The sequence below is a fragment of the Drosophila suzukii genome (genome assembly GCF_043229965.1).
Source record: "Drosophila suzukii chromosome 2 unlocalized genomic scaffold, CBGP_Dsuzu_IsoJpt1.0 scf_2c, whole genome shotgun sequence".
Lineage (NCBI taxonomy): Eukaryota > Metazoa > Arthropoda > Insecta > Diptera > Drosophilidae > Drosophila > Drosophila suzukii.
This window is the reverse complement of record NW_027255896.1, coordinates 14,630,377-14,654,697: the sequence shown is the minus strand read 5'-3', so window position 1 is coordinate 14,654,697 and position 24,321 is coordinate 14,630,377. Positions and strand designations below refer to the sequence as shown.

The following is a 24,321-nucleotide window of genomic DNA, read 5'->3' as shown; positions in this document are numbered from 1 at the left end:
TATTTGCGTTTGAGTTTGGGCGGCGTGGCTCTGGAAACCATACGCTCGCTCGAACCCTCGAATGCTAATTTTAAAAAGGCTATGAATTTGCTGGTTAATCGATTTGATAATAAAGTTTTACACTTTCAGGCACATGTTCAGGCAATATTCGGTTTAAAGGGTGTCGAGGAGGGATCTTCGAAGAGTCTTCGGGAGCTGAGCGATTGCATGAATTCGCATCTGCGAGCAATCCGAACCCTGGCCAATACGCAACAAATTTTGGATGGACTTTTAATTCACATCGTCACTCGGAAACTGGATCAGAGGACGCGGGAAAAATGGGAAGAGGATTTGTCAATCACTGAGCTGTCTACCTGGGATGCTATGGAGTCGTTTTTGGAAAAGAGGTGCAGGATGATGGATAACTTGGATCAAGCCTTGGTAACTCAAACACCAGGCCAGCAGGTGGGAAAAAACTTGCACAAATATAACCAAAATACACTTATTGCATCTGCTACTAACTCAAATCATTTGACATGCTTATTTTGCGATGCACGGGATCAATATTTGCCAAAGTGTTCTCGATTTTTAAATTTGAGTCCGAATCTTCGATATAGAGAAGCAAAGAAGTTGCACCTTTGCCTCAACTGTTTGCGCAAGGGGCATAGTTTGCAGCAATGCAAGTCGCCTCACTGCAAGTATTGTCGCATGAAGCACCATTCATTATTACACATGAACCATGACCCATCCGCAACATCAACCTCATTTTCATCTCCATTATGCGACCCATCCTCGAGCTCTCAGCCATTACCATCTACTTCATCAGCATTAGTATCATGTTCGCATACATCATCGCATCCTGATCATCATTTACCAAGCCCTCCACCCAAAACCTTAAATATTTTGCCGATCGACTACGTGTTGCTTCCAACTGCTATTATCTACGGCAGAAATAGAACTGGAGCATTTATGCCTTGCCGAGCAATTTTAGATTCGGCCTCCCAGCTAAACTTCATAACCTCTCGCTTAGCTAGCCAACTAAACTTGAATCACAGAAGATCGCAAACGTCGATTTCTGGGATAGGAGAATCTTCCATGATCTCTGATAAGACTGTCGATATTCTTGTGCAATCACGGGATGCAAGCTATCGTGCGGCATTCACAGCGGTTGTGACTCACAGTATTACTGATTATCAACCCCATTTCAATATAAATGCAACATCGTGGAGGATACCGCAAAACATTTCACTCGCTGACCCTAATTTCAATCAATCACAACGAATTGACCTTTTACTCGGCGCTGGGTTGTTTTTCGAAATAATTTCTATGGGACAAATTCATTTGGATAGGGCTTTGCCAACTCTTCAGAACACCAAGCTTGGTTGGATAGTCTCTGGAGGGTTATCATCGAACATGCCAACTCATAAATCGGTTTTACAAGCCAGCATCAAGGACCCAGCTGATCATTCCGATGACACACTTTCCGCCATTGTAATGCGATTTTGGGAAATTGAGGACTTCACTTTGTCTAAGCCATCTTTATTGCCGGAAGACTTGCGATATGAGCAACTTTTTACTGAAAATTGCATTCGACTTGGAAACGGCCAATACTCTGTTCGTCTCTTGACCACTTCCGGATTCGAATCTTTAGGTGATTCTTATTGCTTGGCTCGTCGTCGTTTCAAGAGTTTGGAAACTAAATTAGATAGAAACCCAGCCCTGAAAGCTCAGTATTCAGCATTTTTGAGGGAGTATATCGACCTAGGTCACATGTCTCTTGTAACTAAGGAACCGCCAGAAACACAATTCTTTTTGCCCCACCATTGCGTACATAAGCAGGAGAGCACGAGTACGAAGCTTCATGTCGTTTTTGATGGATCTGCTAAATCAACTTCTGGTAGCTCTCTGAACGACTTATATTCTGGCAGGACCAACAATTCAACAAAAAATCTTCAATATACTGCTTCGCTTTCGATTTTTTAAAGTTGCCCTTTGTGGAGATATCTGCAAGATGTACCGTTGCGTGCGTGTCTCGTACCCGGATGATTTCTTGCAGTGCATCGTTTGGAGAGAGAGCTCCAAGGAAGAGTTGACTGTTTTTAAATTGAACACGGTGACATATGGAACCAAGCCAGCTGCCTTCTTGGCTATAAGGGCCATGCATCAACTCTTTTACGATGAGGAGGAATCATTTCCTATTGGAGCAAAAATTGTTCGTAGAGATTTCTATGTGGATGATTTAATATCTGGTGGGGACTCAGTTGAGGAGGTGAGAGAAATTCGTCGTCAGGTGAAGGAACTACTGTCGCGAGGCCACTTTCCAATTCGCAAATGGTGTTCGAATGAGTCAGCAGCCCTAGAAGGGGAGTCTGAATGCGACAAGGAGCAGTTAATCAAATTTCACGATGGATCGGATGTCGCCAAGGCATTGGGGTTAGTCTGGGATCCATCTTCTGATCAGCTCCTATTTCATTTTTCTCAACTGCCAACCAATCAACGACCCACTAAGCGGGTTGCATTGTCGACGATTGCCAAATTCTATGATCCACTCGGTTTAATAACTCCTATTATCACAAAATCTAAGATTTTTCTGCAATCCCTATGGAGTGCGAACGTGGATTGGGATGATGCACTGCCAGAGCCCATTCTTTCGTCATGGGGGGAGTTGACCTCACAGTTATCGGTCGTACAGAACTTAAAATTCCCACGATTCGTACTGCAACCAAGGGCTTCCGTTGAGTTGCATGGATTCTGCGATGCTAGCATGTCAGCTTATGGAGCGTGTCTATACTTGCGATCGGAGACCAATGGAGAATCGAAAGTCCATCTGCTCTGTGCCAAGTCAAGGGTAGCTCCATTGAAGGCCTTAACAATTCCAAGATTAGAACTTTCCGCAGCGCTTTTATTGGCTGAGCTAATCGTAAACGCCAAGGAAGCCATAGATTTCGATTGCACCTTTCATTGCTGGTCGGACTCGTCCATTGTGTTGGTGTGGATTCGGCAACCTCCGAGGGAGTTTAACGTTTTCGTATCAAACAGAATCGCGAAAATTCAGGAGATGACGAAAGACATGTCTTGGCATCACGTTCCTACAAACTTGAACCCGGCAGACGTCGTGTCGCGAGGATGTACCCCAAGAGAATTGTTGGAACATTCCCTTTGGGCTAACGGGCCTCCATTCCTTCTGCAAAGCTCGTCAAATTGGCCGTCCCTGCTAGACTCAGTAAAGGATCTTCCAGAGCGCCGTTCTGTGGCTCTAATTGGGGCCGTTTGCATAGACAGTTCATCAAACTGCAAATTCCCCAACTCTTTTGATAAGTTGCAGCGCGTATTTGCATACATTTATCGATTCATTTCAAACTGCAGAGCCAAATCTGCGTCGTTAAAAGGTCGACTTTCGGTGGAGGAGATCAAGTCTGGAACTGTACTTCTTCTGAGGAGCATCCAACAGGTTAACTTGGCGAAGGAGTATGGATCTCTTAGCCAGGGCAAGCCGTTTCCACAGAAAAGCAAGCTGGTTTCGCTTAGGCCTATACTCGGCTCCGATGGGTTACTTCGCGTGGGTGGAAGGCTTCAGAACGCAAACTTGGACTACGATAGGAGGCATCCGATACTGTTGCCCAAGGATCATCCAGTCACCAAGGCGATCATCGTTTATTATCATGAGAAATATTTGCATGGAGGATCGCAGGCGCTGCTTGCCGCATTACGGCAAAGGTACTGGCCGATTGGAGGCCGCAAGTTCGTCGCCAGCGTTATTAACAAATGCGTCCGATGTTTCCGAATGAAGCCTGTTACTTGGGAGCACGTCATGGGTAGCCTTCCAGCAAATAGAGTGCAGCCTAATCCAGCTTTTCATACCACAGGAGTGGACTATTGTGGGCCATTCTATCATAAGGCAGAGGCCAGAAATACGGCACCCCACAAGTGCTATATCGCCGTCTTTGTCTGTTTTTCCACGAAGGCTGCTCATTTGGAAGTGGTCCAGGATCTCACGACGGATTCTTTCATCGCAGCGCTGAGGAGATTCATCAGCCTTAGAGACAGTCCGCGTACCATTTGGAGCGACAATGCTACAAACTTTGTCGGTGCAAAGAGAGAGCTTGCCGAGCTGAAAGAGCTCTTTTTGAGCGAGCAGCACACAGCATCGATATCTTCCGTCTGTTTAGCTGATGGGATCGATTGGAAGTTCATCCCTCCGCGTGCCCCGCACTTCGGTGGTTTATGGGAGGCCGCTGTGAAGTCATGTACATTTCACTTCTACAGAGTCGTCTGTGCATCCATCTTAGCCATCGATGAATTAAGAACTCTTGCATATGAGATTTCTGCCATCCTTAACTCCCGTCCACTCTGTCCAATTTCAGAAAATGCTGAAAGCCTTGAGGTGCTAACACCGGCGCATTTCCTGAAGGGTTCCAGCTACACTAAGTTTCCTGAGCCTGGCATTACTCATCTCCGCGAAGACCGCCTCAGCAGATGGCAGCGGGTTACCCAGATGCAGCAACATGTCTGGAAAAGGTGGAGCAGCGAGTATTTGTCCCTACTTCAAGAGAGGAGCAAGTGGCGCGTCGAAACGTCTAACATAAAGGTTGGACGCATAGTTTTGCTTAAGGAGGACAACGTTCCACCCTTGAGATGGCAGCTTGGATGCATCCAGGAAGTCATACCCGGCGGTGACGGAGTCATCAGAGTAGCTATGGTCCGCACAGCTACGGGTCTGATCAAGAGAGCTGTCGCCAAGCTAGCCGTTCTGCCCATCGATTCCGAGATAGTTGGAACCTTACCCCTTCCAACGGGGCGAGTATGTTCGGAGCAGATCGCCAGCGCCTAGTCATGCGCGCATAGGTGTACGACGGCACCTCCAGCGCTCTCTGCTTATCTTTCGCTTTCTTTCTTATACCACTAAAGCTGTCGCTTATCTATTCAGCAACTACTTTGTAAGCCTGCATATGTCTATATGAAGATCTTGGAGCCAAGCTTTTTACACATTCACAGTCCGTCTGCCGCTCCGAATAAACGCTATACATTTTAATATAACCTATTCGTGCGTTATTACCCTTCAGTTCCAAAAAAAAAAGTTTCACTTGTGAATCACCTTGGGAATCACCTGGGACATGTCCTCGTGCAAATTATGTTTCTCACTAGTGAATTGATTAAAAAAATTTATTTTTATTTTTAACAATCTCTTATTCACTATTACAATTTTACAATAGGTCGAACTTATTTAATTCACTGCTCTTGTATTTATTCTCGAATATTTGTTCTGCTCGATTCGGATCTCAAAAACGGACTGCCTGCTCTCTCGGCTTAAGAGATTTTATCCCCAAAAATTGATAAAGAGAATGACTCAAGAGAGTCGGAAAATAGGATGATGCAATTTGCCAATTAAATTCGAAGTCCAATCTTGGCCGGAAATTGGTGTTTACATTAGCGGAGTTTAGGGACCGCTTTGGGGATCTTTTTGTTTACGTTAGCGGACTCGGGACTCGCTTTGGGGATCTTTTGTTTACGTTAGCGGAGTCAGGGCTCGCTTGGGGCTCCGATTGTTTACAATATCGGTTTGGATGTTTACAGCATCCGTTTGATTCGGACTGCGTGAAATTGATCTGGGTCGGAATGAATTGGAGGCCTGCTTGGCAGAAATAGCTGACCACGGATTTATTTCGGGTCTGTCAGAGTTATTTGGAAATTTGTTCTCGGCTCAAAGTTGTTTATAAATTGGATAAGAGCCCCTAAATAATGTGTCATATAACTCCCCCCATTCTAAATTGAATCGTCCCGATTCATTGGAACTGTTGGGTATATTGAATGTAATTGATTGGTTAATTCGACAATGATATTTTCTTCTAGGGTATTTTCATTGTCGGGTGTATTATTTATCTCAATATCGGAAATATTGCTTTCTGGTTCGATTTCTATACGAATTTGCCATGGTTTGAATATTAAAAATTTTCTGAATTTGATTATAATCATAATAATTAAATATATTAATGCTAATATGATTAATATTAACGTAACTGGTATTTGAGTTTGTTTAATTTGAATAAATGGATTTAGTACGTTAATATTATCAAATGAGAGTTCCGAATCATTAGATATAATATATTCGGATATTAAAAAATCTGTATATTTTCGAGCTGTGATGTATTCCAATATCTTATTGTCTTCATTAGTGATTAAGTATTAGTGTAAAGTAATTAAATATGACCCATTTAAATGAGTGTCATTAACTGTATTTTCTCCATTTACAAAAATGGCTCCATCTTGGATTACATCTACTTTTTTATTTTTTTCTCTGATTTTGTTACAAAAAGATTTTTCTCCATTTAGTAATCTGGTGAATCAAGAACCTTCTGGGTTAAGTGTGCAATAATTGTTAAATATTTCTGTCTAAAATAAGACATTTCATAGTACTTATTTCTACATTTTGCGACGTGATTATCAATTAATAATTTTCCATCATCATGTGAAATGGATCTTGAATTGTAAACGTCACAGCGATCGGTAATAATAGGGTATTTTATGTAAATTATAATAAGATCTTGATGCAAAGCGATTTTAAATTCAGATATATCTAAAAGGTCTGTTATAACTACAGGTCTATTTTCGTGTTTATAAATTTCTTGTATATCGTCGTTGTTTAGAATTTTAGTATTAAATACATCGATTTTGGCGAGTGTAATTGTGTCCATTAAATTCATAAGATCGTAAGTAAGCAAACGCAGACGATATTTTCTAAGCGGAATTTCTTGATCTTTAAAGGCTGTTTTGAATTCTTCAGATAAAGATTTTATCTCTTTAAATATTTTAGAATTAATAACGTATTGATCGTTATTATTTTGTGTTAAATCATCGATTTTATTTTGAACAGTCATAACATCATAAGAAATACATCAGTTTTTTTATATATAATTCTAAATAATCTTTAAGAGTGGAACAAGAGAAATGCGACCAAACTTTAAGAGCTTGGTCATAATCTTCCTGAGTGCATTCCCTTTCCGTTAAATTACTATAGAATGCTTCCCTTTGTGGGAGGGAAGTTTTCTCGAGTCTACTAGCGGAATCTAAATATTCATAGGGAAATAGACACTTCTTACGCATTAGTCCAAATTCTATATCATTACTGAAAAACGATTTTTCGGTGTTCAATTGATCATCAACTAAATTAGAAGCTAGAGTATCTAAACTTGATGGCATAAATCTACATGTATCGAGAAAACGAATTTGTTAACTTTATAATCCAAGTTACATTTAGAGTGGGCAGCTCCTCTGAAGCAACCTGTGAAATGATCTCTAACCCTATCAGTCCCTAAAACTTTCTGACAAATAGAACAATTCAATGAATTATCAAATATTTGCTGATCATCCAAAGTCAATCTCATAGGAACTATTTTATGTAAGTAGTCATCACTCAATTTAGTTAAATTTTTTGTCAATGAATTTATAAAACTTACTCCTGAATTTTTTCCTGTTTCTAAAACAAATGTATCTAGTCTAGAATCAAAAGCACACTTTATATAATACGCATATGATATTGGAATATGTTCATTAATATTAAATAATTTGGGGCTCACTTCAAGAATGCATTCAAAATCCGCGTGGACAACAAATTGAACTTGAAGCTGATGTTGAACTTGGGTAAATTTCAATGTAATATTCTGGGGGTGTGGCATCTTTGAGACCTTCCTACTGCAGAGCGTTTTGTGTTTTAATGCAGCTTCCTCAGTTTTAGAAAAATTTAAACACACATTGGAGAAATATTGCGCCCTTTTCTGATTTCCTCTCTGAGCAGTCATTAGTCAATAAAACATCAGAGATTAATTGAAAAAGATATTTTAGAAAATGTTGAACGGCTAGAATCAAATTAATTTTGCTTGGGTGAGATGATACAAAATAATTATGTGAACGATGGAGAATTATTAGGTAGCCTTAAATTTCAAAAGCAACATATTAAAAAATATCGATCTTATAAGTCAGTTGAATTGGAGATGTTTTATTATGATCGAGACTTTGGAAAATATAATAGAAAATGATTTTGAGTTTGTAAAAAGTATTTTTATTATATTTAATTTTAGTTGAAAACGTTGTACAAAAAATATTAATATTAAACTGAATATAAGATTAGATAAATATATAAATAAAAATTAATTAAATAAATCATTTATTATACTACAAAATGTCATCCTTGTTTATCCAGCTAGTCTTTGAAAACCCGAGCCACTTAACCAAAACTTTATTTCATTTTCGCCTTATAACGTTTTCAACTAGGTATGTGTGGGCAAATCGCGTTTATTTTCAGTTCTTCTTTATAGAATCCGCCCTGAATCGGGCTACCATCTAAATCTTCAAGTAAGTATGTTTTAGGGTATGTATTCTTCACCTTTCTAATTTTAAAGATTTCTGTTGTATAGTTTGGTGTATACCCTTTCTCAAAGACATGTTTATATTTACTGATACGAACGTGGTCCCCCTTACGGAATTCACTTGCAACAAATATTTTCAGGTGATTATACGATGTTTGTAATATTTGTTTTTCATTGGAAGAATTGACTTTACTTGGACTCATTTTTATTGTTCTATGCACTCTATTATTATATTTATTAATTAATTGTTTATACATATGTATCCATTTATATTTTCCATTGAAACTAAACTCACGCCACATTAATTCTTTAAGAGTTCTGTTGAAACGTTCAACTATTGGTGCTTTTAGAGTACTGAAGGTTGAATAATGATTTGTCCTATAACTTTTAATTAATACCTATTAAAGAATTGAGTTCAATCATCAGTTTGCAGGTTTTTTGGTGTTCCATGACCCGACTTAAATATTCTATCCATGGCTGGGGGAAACATCATTTGCATTTTTTGATTTTAATGCCTCACCCCAAGCATATTTCGAAAATGTGTCTATAACAGTCAACAAGTATCGGTACCCATCATTAGATTTTGAAAAGGCTCCCATTTCAACCAAATCTGCTTGCCACAGATCGTTTATACCCCTTGTAATCACTCGTCTTCGTTGAAAATTTTTTCGAGATGGTCCGTGCAACTCATTTACGATTTCTCGCTTAATCATATTCTTCTAATAGGCTGAAAAGCGACACCTTCTAACTCAATTGTGGTTTTTTTGGTAATGATATGGTTTTGTTACATATTTTAATATATAGTCCTCAATGGTTTTAATCTTTTCCAGAATTTTGGCAAAAATTTGGTCAGCGCTGTCTGCCCTCTTATTATTCAATTCAATTTTATTTTCTAAGCTTGAAATTTTTGTGAGTCGACGATTTACATTTTGAGTTATAATTTTTCTTAAATCTTCTCCCAACTTTCCGAGGATCTCATCAGTATATTGTTTCGTTGCTTGGTAATTGTTGTCTAAAGGCTTAGATCCGTTTTTGATACGTTTATTTTGAGCATTTAGATTACCGTCCTCATCGATGAATAATCCCTCAGTAGAATTAACACGTCTTTTCAAATTTTCTGATCGTTCCTTATCAACAGAAAAATGTCCAAACTTGTCGACAGACATGATGTTTATAAATGTAAAACATATTTGTCCTTCCTATTTATACCCATTAAAATATAATCCTTTCTTCACGCAATTCCTCTAATATTGAAAAAATATCGTTGTTGTGGCTGGTGTTACCCGCTCCTTTTGATGCATTTACATCATTCTAATAAACATAGTTTGGATTTGATTTCTGAAGAGTCATGTAACCAAAACCTGTTTTTGAGCGAAGTGGAGTAGACGTTGTGAACTGAAATCTTTGTCTATCATTTTCTTAATAATATGGCTAAAATTGTATGGTCGTGTACCCTTGATTCTGTTATTAGGTTTAAAGCCTACTCTATGTATATTCGTTTCTAAAATAATTTTTTTATACATTTTCAAATCTGGATCGTAATAGTTTTCAGGTTTACTAAGAAAAATTTGAGAGTACAGACCAGGAGTCAGATCACAACTCATTCCAATAGAAAATTTTATTTTATTATCTTTAATTATACCCGTTACTCGTAGAGTAAAAGGGTATACTAGATTCGTCGGAAAGTATATAACAGGCAGAAGGAAGCGTTTCCGACCCCATAAAGTATATATATTCTTGATCAGGATCACTAGCCGAGTCGATCTAGCCATGTCCGTCTGTCCGTCTGTCCGTCTGTCCGTCTGTCTGTCCGGATGAACGCTGAGATCTCTGAAACTGTGGGAGCTAGGCTATTGAGATTTGGCGTGCAGATTCCTAAGCTTCTTACGCAGCGCAAGTTTATTTCAGTAGAGTGCCACGCCCACTCTAACGCCCACAAACCGCCCAAAACTGTGGCTCCTACAGTTTTGATGCTAGAATAAAAATTTTAACTGAAATGTATTGGTCTCGTCAATACCTATCGATTGGTCAAAAAAAAAATTTCCACGTCCACTCTAACGCCCATAACGCTTAAATCTGTATACCGCCGGTAGGTGGCGCATTTTAATCTCGCTTTGCTACTTGCATATCTCTATTTAGCTGAGTAACGGGTATCTGATAGTCGAGGTACTCGACTATAGCGTTCTTCCTTGTTTTTAATTCTTTATCTCCCAAAGTTAATGAATTGTTTGCGCTTTTTTAGGTCCATAACTCTTATCCAACACATTTCCTCTGGTCAAATTACTGATATTAAAATCATAATTATAACTAGTGTTATTATCTTCTAGCTCTGCATCCACACCCATATCGGCCTCTCCTGTATACATTGGTAAAGGTGTTGTCCCTTCTTCTTCACTCTTTTCCGTCTCCTTTTTTTCTTCTTCTATATCTTCCTCTATATTCGGTTGTGAAAAGAATTCATTATAGGAATCACTATCATCGAAAGACCTTGGTGGAGTTATGTTTCGATTAGACTACAGATCTTTCTCATTAGTTGTAAAGTAGAAATCGTCAAGCTCTCTCTCATCATCATCGTATTTTTTAATTTGCTTCATTTCACGCTTTACTTTTATACTATCTTTTACGTTAGAAATCTTTTGTTTTTTATTTTCCTTAACAAGTTCATGTAAGGGTTCAGTAATAGGTTTAAAAGTTTCCTCCAATTGTAAATTCGTATGATTTTTGACTTGTTTGAGATCATCGAATTTTCCCTTCAAAGCAAATCTAGCTTTGGTTAAATGTGACAAAATGTTCATTGTAGTATATTTTTTAAACTTTATACGTGAAAGATTTAAAATTTCCGAAATTCATGTAGTCACTCCTCAGTTACTAAACAAATACTGTTTAGGGAACGCCAAAATCTGTAATATTTATATACCATTTTCGAATAAAAAAAGATTCGATACATTTTCTTCATTATATTTAAAAAAGTGTATTTATTGTTATATTCTTAAAATCTCAATCTTTTTAATGATTACTGACTTATTTCTAAATACAAATTGTCATTACTTTTATAAATGCTAAATTTTCCATCAACCATTTCATTGATGATATCATCTTGAAGAGAGGTGTACCTTTCCAGCATGTACAAAATGTGCTCCTCCAACTCGAGAGCAATAGATTCTCCAACCTTTGTTGTTTTGCGCTCCGCCTTGAGGATCGGGAATCTTAAATTTTCAGGCATCCTTAATTAATTTATTGAACTCTTTAACTACAATGTCCATCTGGTTTTCCTGATTCATGATGGTTGTTGAGGTTTTTGGACTTGGTACAGTTGTTCCACGTTGTATTTAGCTGTATTTTGATGTTTACTACCTGTTTAGCAGTTGTTCAGTACTTGTTTCGTAGATGCTTACTACTTGTTTTAGCTGGTTAATAGCTGTTATTAGATGGTTATTATCTGTTTAGTAGCTGTTAACTAGTTGTTTACTAGTTGTTATAAGCTGGTCACCAGCTGTTTTGAGCTGTTATGAGCAGTTATAGGCTTCTTTTTGTTAAGAACGATCAAAAATTCTTGTCCTCTAGATGACGCTCGATGTGAAGTAAAAACTAAGACTGTGAATTTGAACGCGTGCAGGTCCACTTTTTATACTATACAGAGTTCACACATACACGTACCCATACATTGATTTTCAACCCCAAAAATGTAAATTAACCATTTAAATATACCGGTTTTGACTCCACATCTTCTACGAAAGAAAGTAGAAAAGCGAGGCACAGGTGTCCACAGTTGTATGTATCAACTTGAACTCTATCGTAGTTGTATTGTATTCTATGTCCCAAGTATTTCACAACTTCTCTAGGTGGCTGAAGAAATGTGGGATATATTTCTTAGCAAAATGTATAATGTCGATATTTGATAGTGGTCTATTGGGTAGCAGAGAAATTAGTTTTTTCGCTTCTTAATTCCTTTCCCCTTACTATAGGGCTTAAGAAAGAAACCATAACCCTTTCTATAGGGCTTGAGATATAATCCTTCTCCTACAGCAACACTTTCAATTTTCCTATTGTGACGTTTTATCTCCTCCATATCTTCTTTAGCCATTCTCGCATTGTTAATTGTTTTTGCAATTGCTGCACTACCACTTGCTAAACTACCAAGAGCGCTGAGGGCTGTCAAGATCGGCACGATTGGTAGAAAACCTCCAAATTTGGGTACATTAATTACACGAGGTACTTTAACATTTTTCTTAGAACCCATTGATTGATGAATTGATTTACGTGCAACTTTAATTGCACTCATAATGTCTAATGGTTTTTGTTTTTTTAATGTCTTAGTAGCAACATTAATAACAGTCGAAAGGTTTGTCTTCTTCATTTTATTCTTCAATACCTTTTTCCTTCCTTTCTTTTCAGTTTTATTCAATCCCATACCAAATTTTTTCTTGGCTTTCATTATATTTGTAACAAAGTATGCTGCTGCTCTTTCACCAAGACTGCTATCTGGTGCCTTGACACGCGACCAGGCTTTGTCAATTAATATGGAGTCTGCCCTATCTCGTTCACTCAATGACTTGTTTTGAGAATATGCAATATCGTGCTCTTTGCAAGCTTCATCCAATGGGTTTATTCCTTGATCACCACGTTCCAACCGTTTCTGTAACTTTGTACCCGGTCCACAAAAATGATATCCCGGAATATGGGCTTCAAACGGTAATGTATTGATTAGCTTATCGACAAGACCACCACCGTGTTTACAATTAAAAATACGACTGATGCGATTATAAAAACGTTTCCCCATTTTATTGATGTTTAATCATCAAAGATTTCTCATTGAATGAGGTACATTAGGTTAAAAGATGCGTTTAATAAGTCAAAAACAAAAAATTTTAGTTAGAAATATTAACGATGAAAACGAAAAAAATCTACCACCACGACATAGTGCTCTCTTACCGAACACAATAAGGGCTCTTATTGTTGGGCCTTCGAATTGTGGTAAAACTAATATTATGTTAAGTCTAATAGAAAGTCCTAATGGATTAAAATTCGAAAATGTTTATATATTTTCAAAAAGTTTATATCAACCTAAATATGAGTACTTGGAGAAATTAATCAAACCGATTAAAGGAATGGGATATTATACATTCTCCCATAATGAGGGTGTACTAGACCGCAGTGAAGCTAAAAACAATTCCATTATAATATTCGATGACTTAGCTTGTGAAAAACAGGATAACATAAGATCCTTTTTTTGTATGGGTCGACATAAAAATATAGACTCTTTATTTATGTCATATACCTAAACATCTGATTCGTGACAATGCCAACTTTATTATAATGTTTAAGCAAGATGATTTAAATATGCGACATATATATCGGGACCATATTAACACTGATATGAATTATGAAACATTTGTGAAAATTTGTCAAAAATGTTGGGAGGACAAGCACCGTTTCCAATTAATTAGCAATGATAACGATGTGGATAACGGAAGATACAGAAAAGGATTTGATCAATTTATTATGATTTAAGGAGTAATTTCAATATAAAGCTTGGTTAGATACTTACAATCCCACAGTTTATCAAGAGATTTCAATATGTCTAGATCACTTGCATTATCCTTGAATGGAAATAGTTCCATTATAAATACAAACTTTTTTCCACCTATCGAATTGAATGGTCGATATGAGTGCGCTCTTATCGATTTTAATATGTATAATTCGTTTCCAAATATTGATGAAAAAAATAACCTCTTCCACATCGGTGACAAGGTTATTACAATTCCAACTGGATCATATGAATTGAATGGTATCACCGATTTTATTTACAATAAACTAAAAGACTATAACCTGGAAAATACATTTAAAATTCAAAGTAATAATAATACACTTAAAGTTGATATAACTACCATGCGAGAGTCAGTTTACTTTAATAAGGAAAGATCGGTTGGAAAACTGTTTGGTTTCCATCAAAAAGTACTAGAGCCACATTCTACAAAAACCTATCGGTCAGATCAGACCGTGAACATATTAAAAATTAATACAATTCGTTTGGAATGTAATATAATCAGCGGTTCATATGTAGATAATACACCGAATCATACATTACATGTGTTTGGTATTAATGTTCCGCCTGGGTATAAAATGACAGTGACACCACATAACCTAATTTATTTACCAATCAACTGTGACGAAATAAGCACACTATCTATACGCATAGTTGATCAAAACGGTGGTTTGGTGAATTTACGTGGTGAAAACGTTTCTATTCGCATGCACATTCGGTTAATAGAATGATTATTTATAATAAAAGACGTAGCTTAAGTCCTCAGCCAAGCATTACTAATTGTAAAGCTATAGAAAGAGGATCAACAGTAAAACGAAGCTCACTTACTTTGAAAAATAAACTATTTTTAAAGTCGTTAGGCTTGAAGCTTCGAGTATAATATAAAAGGTGGAAAGGAAAACAATGAACGAAATTTTAAATGTTCGAGAAAAGGTTTACTCAGATGAGAGTATTTCGAAGAAAGAGTTTCATACTTATTCATCGTATAATCAAACATTTAAACGAAACGATGAAATTCGAATTACTATTCAAAATCAAGACTTGTACGTGCTTCCTCACGAAAGTTACCTTAATTTTCAAGGAATTATTAGAAAAGATTCACCGAATGGACCTACAACTGATAATGTTACCACTTTTTTTTACAAATAATTGTATGGCTTACTTTTTGGATGAAATTAAGTACGAAATAAATGGATGTGAGATTGATAAAACACGATTTGTCGGTATGACTGCAACCCTAAAAATTTATATATCTCTGGATAATCTTCAAAGTCAAAATCTATTAAATTCCGGATGGAGCAGTGGGGACGAAATTTCTACGGGACCCCACTTTAACTTTTTTGTACCATTAAAAAATTTATTGGGATTTGCTGAGGATTATAAAAAAGTTTTGTTAAATTGTAAACACGAACTAGTGTTGATGCTAACTAAGAATCTTGGGGATGTGTTTGAACAAACCAGAAATGAACAAACTTTTAAGTTGGAATTGACGAATACAACCTGGAAAATTCCCCATGTAACTCCGAGCGATTTTGCAAAAATTAAGATGTACGATATTATTAAAAGTGGTGTAAACCTATGGGGTATGGAAGTCAACACAGCTGGAATGTGAAATTGTCGGCTAACCGCGAAAAACCAAGATTTGCCATAATTGGATTTACACTAAATGGCGAACTTATCACAAATAACTTATCAAACTTGAAAGTTCACTTGAATTCTGAGTCATATCCATATGATAATCTGAATGTTGATTTTAGTAAGAATCAGTATGCTCACCTATATGAAATGTATACAAGATTTCAATCTAGTTACTATAATCGTGAGTCACAACCATTTTTGACCCCAAATGAATTTAAATTGAAGGCCCCTATCATTGTGGTTGATCTTTCATATCAAAACGAATCAGTGAAAACTGGTCCTATTGATGTGAGAATTTCAATAGAACTGAAGACACCAAGTCATGAAAATACCCAAGCTTACTGTCTCCTCATACATGACCGTTTAGTTGAATATAACCCATTAAACGGACTAGTACAACGAGTTGTTTAACACTAGAAAAATGTTGAAAGATACTGATTCGATTGATGTTCAAGGTTTCTTTGATAATAATAATAATTTTATTCTAAAAGAAATTGGAGTTGTATTTGAAAAAGATCCAAACTTGAATTATAGTTATTTAATAGAACCACCATATGATTTTACTTTGCTAAATACAAAATCTCGAAAGACTGCAATTTGGTTAACCAATACACATCACAAAATTTTTTGGAACGATGGAGAGAACAGATTTCCACAAACTCGAAAGTATCTAAGGACAATTACAAGCGGAAAACAAATTATTTGTAAAGGTGTGGAAAAGAAACGATTTCTACAGAAGTTTTTTGGGAGTCGTCAGCTCATTAATATCGAGGAAATGGGCTGTCCGTCATTAAACAGGTTTAAAGGAAACCGGTTCCCCTATTGTGAAACACACCTTAAGGGCGGGGTTTGTGCTCTAAACAATGCATACATTATTTTGACATTTTTTAAAAGTAGCTCCAAAACAATAAAATAATTGTTATACATCATTTTTAAGTTGAGACTAGATCTGTAAAGACCTACAAGAAAATAAAATTAACAAAATGAAATTTCATGAGGAAATTGACCAATTTATTGAACAATTTAAAGGAGAGATAATTGGTCAACATTTTCAATATCTTCTAAACACAACATCTATGTTCATGAATCGAGGTGGACATGATCTCAAAACTACGAATTATGGTGAACACTTTACATTTTGTAATCCAGAAATGACGTCGGAAACGTGCGCCTGCTTCTTCTATGCAAATCGCCGGAATCAAAGCAGAAAATTAATTTCTATATATAACAAAAATGTTCGCAATACCAAAATAAATAAATAAATGTATTATTATGCTACAAAATAAACTTCTGACTTTTTATTTCGAGTTAAAATTACAGGTACGGAGAATGGAAAATATTTCCTTGACTGAGATATGTCAGCTACTTGCGAGTTGTTGCGCGGTCGTGATTTCAACCCCTATTATGGGAACGTATTAGAGCTAGCAGTCAGCCATGAGGTCGTTGGCGTGAGGCCCATGATCTCGTCAATGAGCGTGCGCCTTCTGGGTTGTGCATGTGTCCCTTTTATTGCGGTCAGGTAATTGACATTGCTAATTGTCCCAGAACCCGTCTTTCCCTACTATTCTTGGAAGTAACATTTTTTAATTAGTTCTGAGTTTCGAATTTAATTTTATCAAAATCGGACGACTATATCATATAGCTGCCATAGGAACGATCGGAAAATTGGTAGGAAAATAATATGAAACAAATTATAGCTTCGGTGTTTTTTAACATATAACATCCTACGCTTGGAAATAACCTTTTTTAGTTAGTTCTAAATTTCGACACAGAAGTAAACAAATTATTAAATACTATACTATACTATACCCTGGTATACCGACCGAAAGTAAGCCCCCAATAATCTAAAAAAAAAATCGCTAGACAAGTGAATTCTATGGAATGATTCAACTGGTTTCCATCGGAGTTACCAGTTCCGCTTATGACCTCTTCCCAGGACTGCAGCCTCCACCGGAAAGCAGATTGCGCGCAGAAAATACTGTCAGAAGCCCCCTTCCCTCCCAGTCGTCGGAGAACATTTGGGCTCGCTTATAGACAGACTAAAATTGCTTCACAGACGACCGAAATTGCCTCACTGCTTCCTCTCTATCTGGACTCGAACCTCTCGAGCGACCTGGTTTTGTGAGAGATAACTTCCGCCCCCTAAAATATGGAAGCAATGCCATACCTAGGTACTTCAATTTGGTAAGGCTAATGATCCTAGCAACACTTTAAAAACAAAATACATGTCGCTTGATCGTAACACGATCGGGCTGTGTTTCGGCCACATACCCTCCGTTTCACACATCGTGTGCCAAATGGATCGTCACGGGCCGTGCTATACGATCACCTATTGTCTTTGTCGTCAGGCGAAAGTTGCCATTTTTTTTGGCCCCTTCTTTCATTTTACCAGCTTCCACTTTTTCAATGCGTTTTTACCAAGACATTATTATATTTCGTTTCACCCGTGTACGGGTGCATAACGTTGACAAAGAGATCAGATATGTGTGTAGCTGCAATTTCGTCCGTTTCTACGCAAACTAGTCTCTCAGTTTAAAAGCTATCGGGCTGAAACTTTCTTAAAAGTCTTCTCTCTCTTGCAGGTAGATTATAATTCGGAACCAGCCTGACGGACATCAACATTATATAGCTCCCATAGGAATAATCGGAATGATATCTTTGGTGTTTTTTAAAATACGCTTGGAAATAACATTTTATACCCTTGCAGAGGGTATAATGATTTCAGTTAGAAGTTTGCAACGCAGGGAAGGAGACGTTTTAGACACCATAAAGAATATATATTCTTGATCAGCATGACTAGTCGAGTCGATCTAGCCACGTCCGTCTGCCCGTCCGTTTCTACGCAAACTAGTCTCTCAGTTTTTAAGCTATCGGGCTGAAACTTTCCCAAAAGTCTTATATCTTTTGCAGGTAGTATATAAGTCGGAACCAGCCGGGTCGGACCACTATGTATTATAGCTTCCATAGAAATAACCGGAAAAAAATTTTTTTTACAAATATATCTTTGGTGTTTTTTAACATATAACCTCCTACGCTTGGAAATAACATTTTTAATTAGTTTAGATTTTCGAACTAAATTTATTCAAAGTCGGACGACTAAATCATATAGCTGCCATAGGAACGATCGGAAAATTGGTGGGAAAATAATAAGAAACAAGTTATAGCTTCCATGTTTGTGACATATTATCTTATACTATTGGGAATATCAATTTTGTGTTTTTAAGAATATCTAATTAAATTTAATAATTATAGCTGTAAGGGTATACAGACTTCGGCTTGCCGAAGTTACCTTCTTTTCTTGTTGTTGCTTGTTTTTGTTTATTGCTTTTAATTGGTAGTGGTTTTTTAAATAACTTTTCGTTTTATTCCCGGCTTATCTCGGGCCAATTGGTTGTGACGGCCACGATTTTCTCGAGCTCGTGTCCGTGGTCCCGGTGACGCTGTAGGAATCTCTTGTACATTTGAAGTCCTCGAATGATAACACCAGTTTACAAAAGAAAATTGATGAAATACGCCTTTCAGGAAACCTTTGTTTTCCGGTAAGATACATTTCCCTGATTAAGAAAAGGGCACTTAAAATTTTTTCTATGGTGCTAATTTTTTTTTAAGTGTAAAAAACGTTTTTCGCATTTGTTTATTTTCTAACTCGAGTTGTGATAAACCGAATTCGGTCATCGAAGACTCATTTTACAGGTAATAGAATGCCCTTTAACTTTCTTATACAAATTAAGTTTCTCACTTGTGAATTGATTAAATTTATAATTTATAAATTTATTTTTATTTTTAACAATCACTCATTCACTATTACAATTTTGTAATAGGTCGAACTTATTTAATTCACTGCTCTTGTATTATTTCTCGAATTGTTGTACTGTTCGATTCAGATCTCAAAAACGGACTGCCTGCTCTCTAGTTCAATGATCAATAACCAAACCTCGGCTTAAGAGATTTTATCCCCAAAAATTGATAAAGAGAATGACTCAAGAGAGTCGGAAAATAGGATGATGCAATTTGCCAATTAAATTCGAAGTCCAATCTTGGCCGGAAATTGGTGTTTACATTAGCGGAGTTTAGGGACCGCTTTGGGTATCTTTTTGTTTACGTTAGCGGACTCGGGACTCGCTTTGGGGATCTTTTGTTTACGTTAGCGGACTCAGGGCTCGCTTGGGACTCCGATTGTTTACAATATCGGTTTGGATGTTTACAGCATTCGTTGGATTCGGACTGCGTGAAATTGATCTGGGTGGGAATGATTTGGAGGCCTGCTTGACAGAAATAGCTGACCACGGATTTATCTCGGGTCTGTCAGAGTTATTTGGAAATTAGCTCTCGGCTCAAAGTTGTTTATAAATTGGGTAAGAGCCCCTAAATAATGTGTCATATAACTCCCTTCATTCTAAATTGAATCGTCCCGATTCATTGGAACTGTTGGGTATATTGAATGTAATTGATTGGTTAATTCGACAATGATATTTTCTTCTAGGGTATTTTAATTGTCGGGGGTATTATTTATCTCAATATCGGAAATATTGCTTTCTGGTTGGATTTCTATACGAATTTGCCATGGTTTGAATACTAAAAATTTTCTGAATTTGATTATAATCATATTAATTAAATATATAAATGCGAATATGATTAATATTAACGTAACTGGTATTTGAGTTTGTTTAATTTGAATAAATGGATTTAGTATGTTAATATTATCAAATGAGAGTTCCGAATCATTAAATATAATATATTCGGATATTAAAAAATCTGTATATTTTCGAGCTGTGATGTATTCCAATATCTTATTGTCTTCATTAGTGATTAAGTATTAGTGTAAAGTAATTAAATATGACCCATTTAAATGAGTGTCATTAACTGTATTTTCTCCATTTACAAAAATGGCTCCATCTTGGATTACATCTACTTTTTTATTTTTTTCTCTGATTTTGTTACAAAAAGATTTTTCTCCATTTAGTAATCTGGTGAATCAAGAACCTTCCGGGTTAAGTGTGCAATAATTATTAAATATTTCTGTCTTAAAATTAGACATTACATAGTACTTATTTCTACATTTTGCGACGTTATTATCAATTAATAATTTTCCATCATCATGTGAAATGGATCTTGAATTGTAAACGTCACAACGATCGGGAATAATAGGGTATTTTATGTAAATTATAATAAGATCTTGATGCAAAGCGATTTTAAATTCAAATATATCTAAAAGGTCTGTTATAACTAAAGGTTTATTTTCGTGTTTATAAATTTCTTGTATATCGTCATTGTTTAGAATTTTAGTATTAAATACATCGATTTTCGCGAGTGTAATTGTGTCCATTAAATTCATAAGATCGTAAGTAAGCAAACGCAGACGATATTTTCTAAGCGGAATTTCTTGATCTTTAAAGGCTGTTTTGAATTCTTCAGACAAAGATTTTATCTTTAAATATTTTAGAATTAATAACGAACTGATCGTTATTATTTTGTATTAAATCATCGATTTTATTTTGGACAGTTATGAAATCATCATGATCTGGTGTTCCCGCTATCCATTTCCAAATAGTGCCTATTTCATTAATGCCTCTTTTCGATCTACTGGGTATAATTTGGGAGATAAGTATTTGGATAATTTTTAAATCGTGGGATATTTCCCAAAGAAAATTGTTGCTGTCGTGACTCTTCAGAAATTCTGTTTCAAGATTAATTATATCTCTATAAAGACTTATATTAGTTATATGAAATAAATCTGCGTATGATTCATAAATAAGAACATCTTTGGTATCCTTGTAAAGAAGGAAATCATGGTTCGTGTAATCCATAATTTCGGATTTGGTTGTAGCTACCAGCAGTAATAAGTACATTATTGAAATCATTATCTGTAATTTGAAACAAATTATTTTATATTATCTTTATGAATCGTACGGTTTCTGTTATTTATAATAACTTTATTAGGGAGATTTTCCTTAACTACTTGTTTTTTGTATCTAGAATTTAGCTTGTTTCTTTCCCCATGTTTCTTTTCGTAAATTACCTCTCCTACGTGATAATTCTTATTTTGTCTATCCTTATTGTGGGAATGCAACATTTTCTCTTGAGCTTGTTGCAATAATTTAGGCATATCTTCGTGTTTGATTTTATTAAATAGTATGTCAAAAGGTCGTTGGTTGGTTATTGAGTGAATTGTTAAATTATATTTTTGTGCTGCTTTAATAATAATTTCGGAATAATCAACTAAATTAAGCTCATCTTTAATGCAGCGAGCAATTTCTGTTAAAGTAGAGTGTGCCCTTTCTATTTGTCCGTTGGACGTACTATGTCGAGGATCTGCAAAGAATAGAGATATCCCATTTCTTTGAGCAAAGGATTTGAATTGGGATGAAGAGAAACTTGGTTCGATATCTATCATCAAAGATTTGGCTAATGGAAATTGTTGTAAAATTTCTGAAACTTTATTTTCTATATTTAGTTTGTTAGGGATTTCTTTTACGACCAAATATTTCGAATAGGAATCTATACAAGTAATGAATATAAGATTTTGGGCGTAATATATGTCAAGATGCAAATTTTCACCTTCTCTTTCTGGAATAGGCGCTTGACCGATAGGAATCTGTACTGGGTGTCTGTTGTATTTGTGTTGATTGCAGATTGTGCAATTCTTTATAAATTCCTTAAGCTTTTTGTATAAATTAGGCCAATAATAGAGTCTAGTTATTTGCTTATAATTTTCATCAAGCCCTCTATGAGCTCTACAATGAGTTTCTGTGATAATCACGGATCTGTCTTCAGCGTCTTCGACATCCTGGACAAATGTCTTAGTGTATAAAAATGTATTTATAAAATTGTCTTTAAGTGGTTTTTGAATTCTATAAAAATCTTCTAGAGTACAGTGAACTCCTATTGTTATATTGGGTGGAATATATTCTCTTAATATTGATATTAAATTTTCTGGAGTATCATACTCTATTATATGTCTAGTATTTCCGAATACATTAATCGACTCATGTATTGTATACCTCCCCGTTGCTTTTAGCAATTGTTGCTTAAATTGGTTTAAGGGTTTTCGGGTTTCTTGTATAACATTCTCAAAACTACTCTCTGCTGAATGCTGAGTATTTTGATCTGAGACCGATTCATTACTTTCCGTTAAGTTATTAATTTGTATCCTTGATAAAGCGTCCGCAACAACATTTGTTGCTCCTGGCTTATAAATTATTTTGGGTGAATAGCTTTCAATAAAAGAATACCATCTTTTCATTTCGATATTTCGATTTTTTTGAGAAATGGAAAATGAAAGAGGTTGGTGATCGGTATAGATCTCGATGTTGTTAACCCCATATAAGTAATTACGAAGGTTTTTAAAAGCCCATACTATGGCTAAAAGTTCCTTTTTATTTGTCGCGTATAATTGTTCAGTTTTGGTTCGAGTTTTTGAAATAAATGTGATTGGTTTTCCTTCCTGAGAAAGAACCGCACCAATTGCTAAGTCAGACGCGTCAGTTGTTAGGGTAAATTTTTTATTATAGTCCGGTTGTACTAGTTCTACTTGTGCAATTAAATTTTCTTTGAGCTCGTTAAAAGCTCTTACAGCTGAATCATCAAACTGTATTAAAGTTTTACGTGATGCTTTTTTAGATACTTTGCCGTTTTGGCCTTCTAAATATTTTGTTAAAGGTTTAGCTATCTTTGCGTAATTTAGCACAAATTTTCTGTAATATCCTGTAAGGCCTAGGAAGCTTCTAAGCTCTCGAATATTTTTAGGGATCGGATATTTTACAATTGTTGAAATTTTTTCGGGATCGGTTTTGATCACATTGTGAGAAACAACGTAACCGAGAAAGTTTGTTTCTAATTTAAAGAACTTTGATTTTTCAATCGAAATTTTCATGTTTGCGTTCAGCAAAATTTTAATAATGACAATTAGGTCTTTGTAATGTCCTCAATTGTTTTTGAAAATATGATTATGTCATCCATATAAACATGACATGTTTTACCCACTTGTTCTCTCAAAATATCGTCCATCGCTCGTTGAATATTCTAGGAGCGTTTGTCAAACCGAAAGGCATTCTTAGGAATTCGTATTTCCCATTATTTATTGAAAATGAGGTTTTTTGTATGTCAGGTTCGTTCATGAGAATCTGATGAAATCCAGATTCCAAGTCAATTGTTGAAAAGTATTTGGCTTTTCCGAGATTTGATAAAATCACTGAAGGGTCCTGCATTGGATACCTATCAGGTATAGTATTTTCATTTAGTTTTTTATAGTCAATTACGAGTCTTAGTTTTGGAGTTCCATCTTCATTGAAACCCTTTTTTGGTACCACTAGTACAGGGGAATTATAAGGACTTCTACTTGGCCTTATAATTTCTTCTTTTAGCATTCGGCTTATTTCAGAATTTACAAAATCTGAAGCTGATAAAGCATAAGGGTATTGTTTGCTGTAAATGGCCCTATCATTTACGGTGTTTATTTCACCGCGTATATCTGTCCTAAAAGGAATCTGCATATTTATTTTTGAATGCTCTTCATTTATAATATTTAATATTTCAATCTCCAGATCTTTTCTTTGATCTGCAGATGATATTTTTATGTTGTTTATTTTTTGATTGTCGGATAGTTCAACGACGGCGTGTTCAGAATTTTTCAATTCCAAACTTTTATTTTTGTCGGATATTTCAACGACGGCGTGTTCAGAATTTTTCAATTCCAAACTTTTATTTTTGTCGGATATTTCAACGACGGCGTGTTCGGAATTTTTCAATTCCAAACTTTTATTTTTGTCGGATATTTCAACGACGGCGTGTTCGGAA

At 35.9% G+C, this 24,321-nt stretch overlaps 1 protein-coding gene across 9 annotated transcripts in view; it reads left to right on the top strand.

Annotated features, from left to right (window-relative positions):
* The window catches only part of LOC139354007 (uncharacterized), a 978,888-nt gene that overhangs the window by 755,788 nt on the left and 198,779 nt on the right, over positions 1-24,321 (top strand). Inside the window, exons 7-8 of one of the 9 annotated variants that reach the window (XR_011605077.1) lie at positions 130-420; positions 4,344-5,016. The exons of 5 other annotated variants lie outside the window; for them this stretch is intronic. Coding sequence is in view for 1 of the 4 variants with exons in the window: in XM_070998214.1 (XP_070854315.1) it covers positions 4,344-4,353 (10 nt within the window). In the remaining 3 variants the exon portion in view is untranslated. Of the gene's footprint in view, positions 1-129; positions 445-4,343; positions 5,017-12,737; positions 13,035-24,321 lie in introns of those variants that run through there. 3 more of the 9 variants (XR_011605076.1, XR_011605072.1, XM_070998214.1) reach the window with 3 other exon arrangements.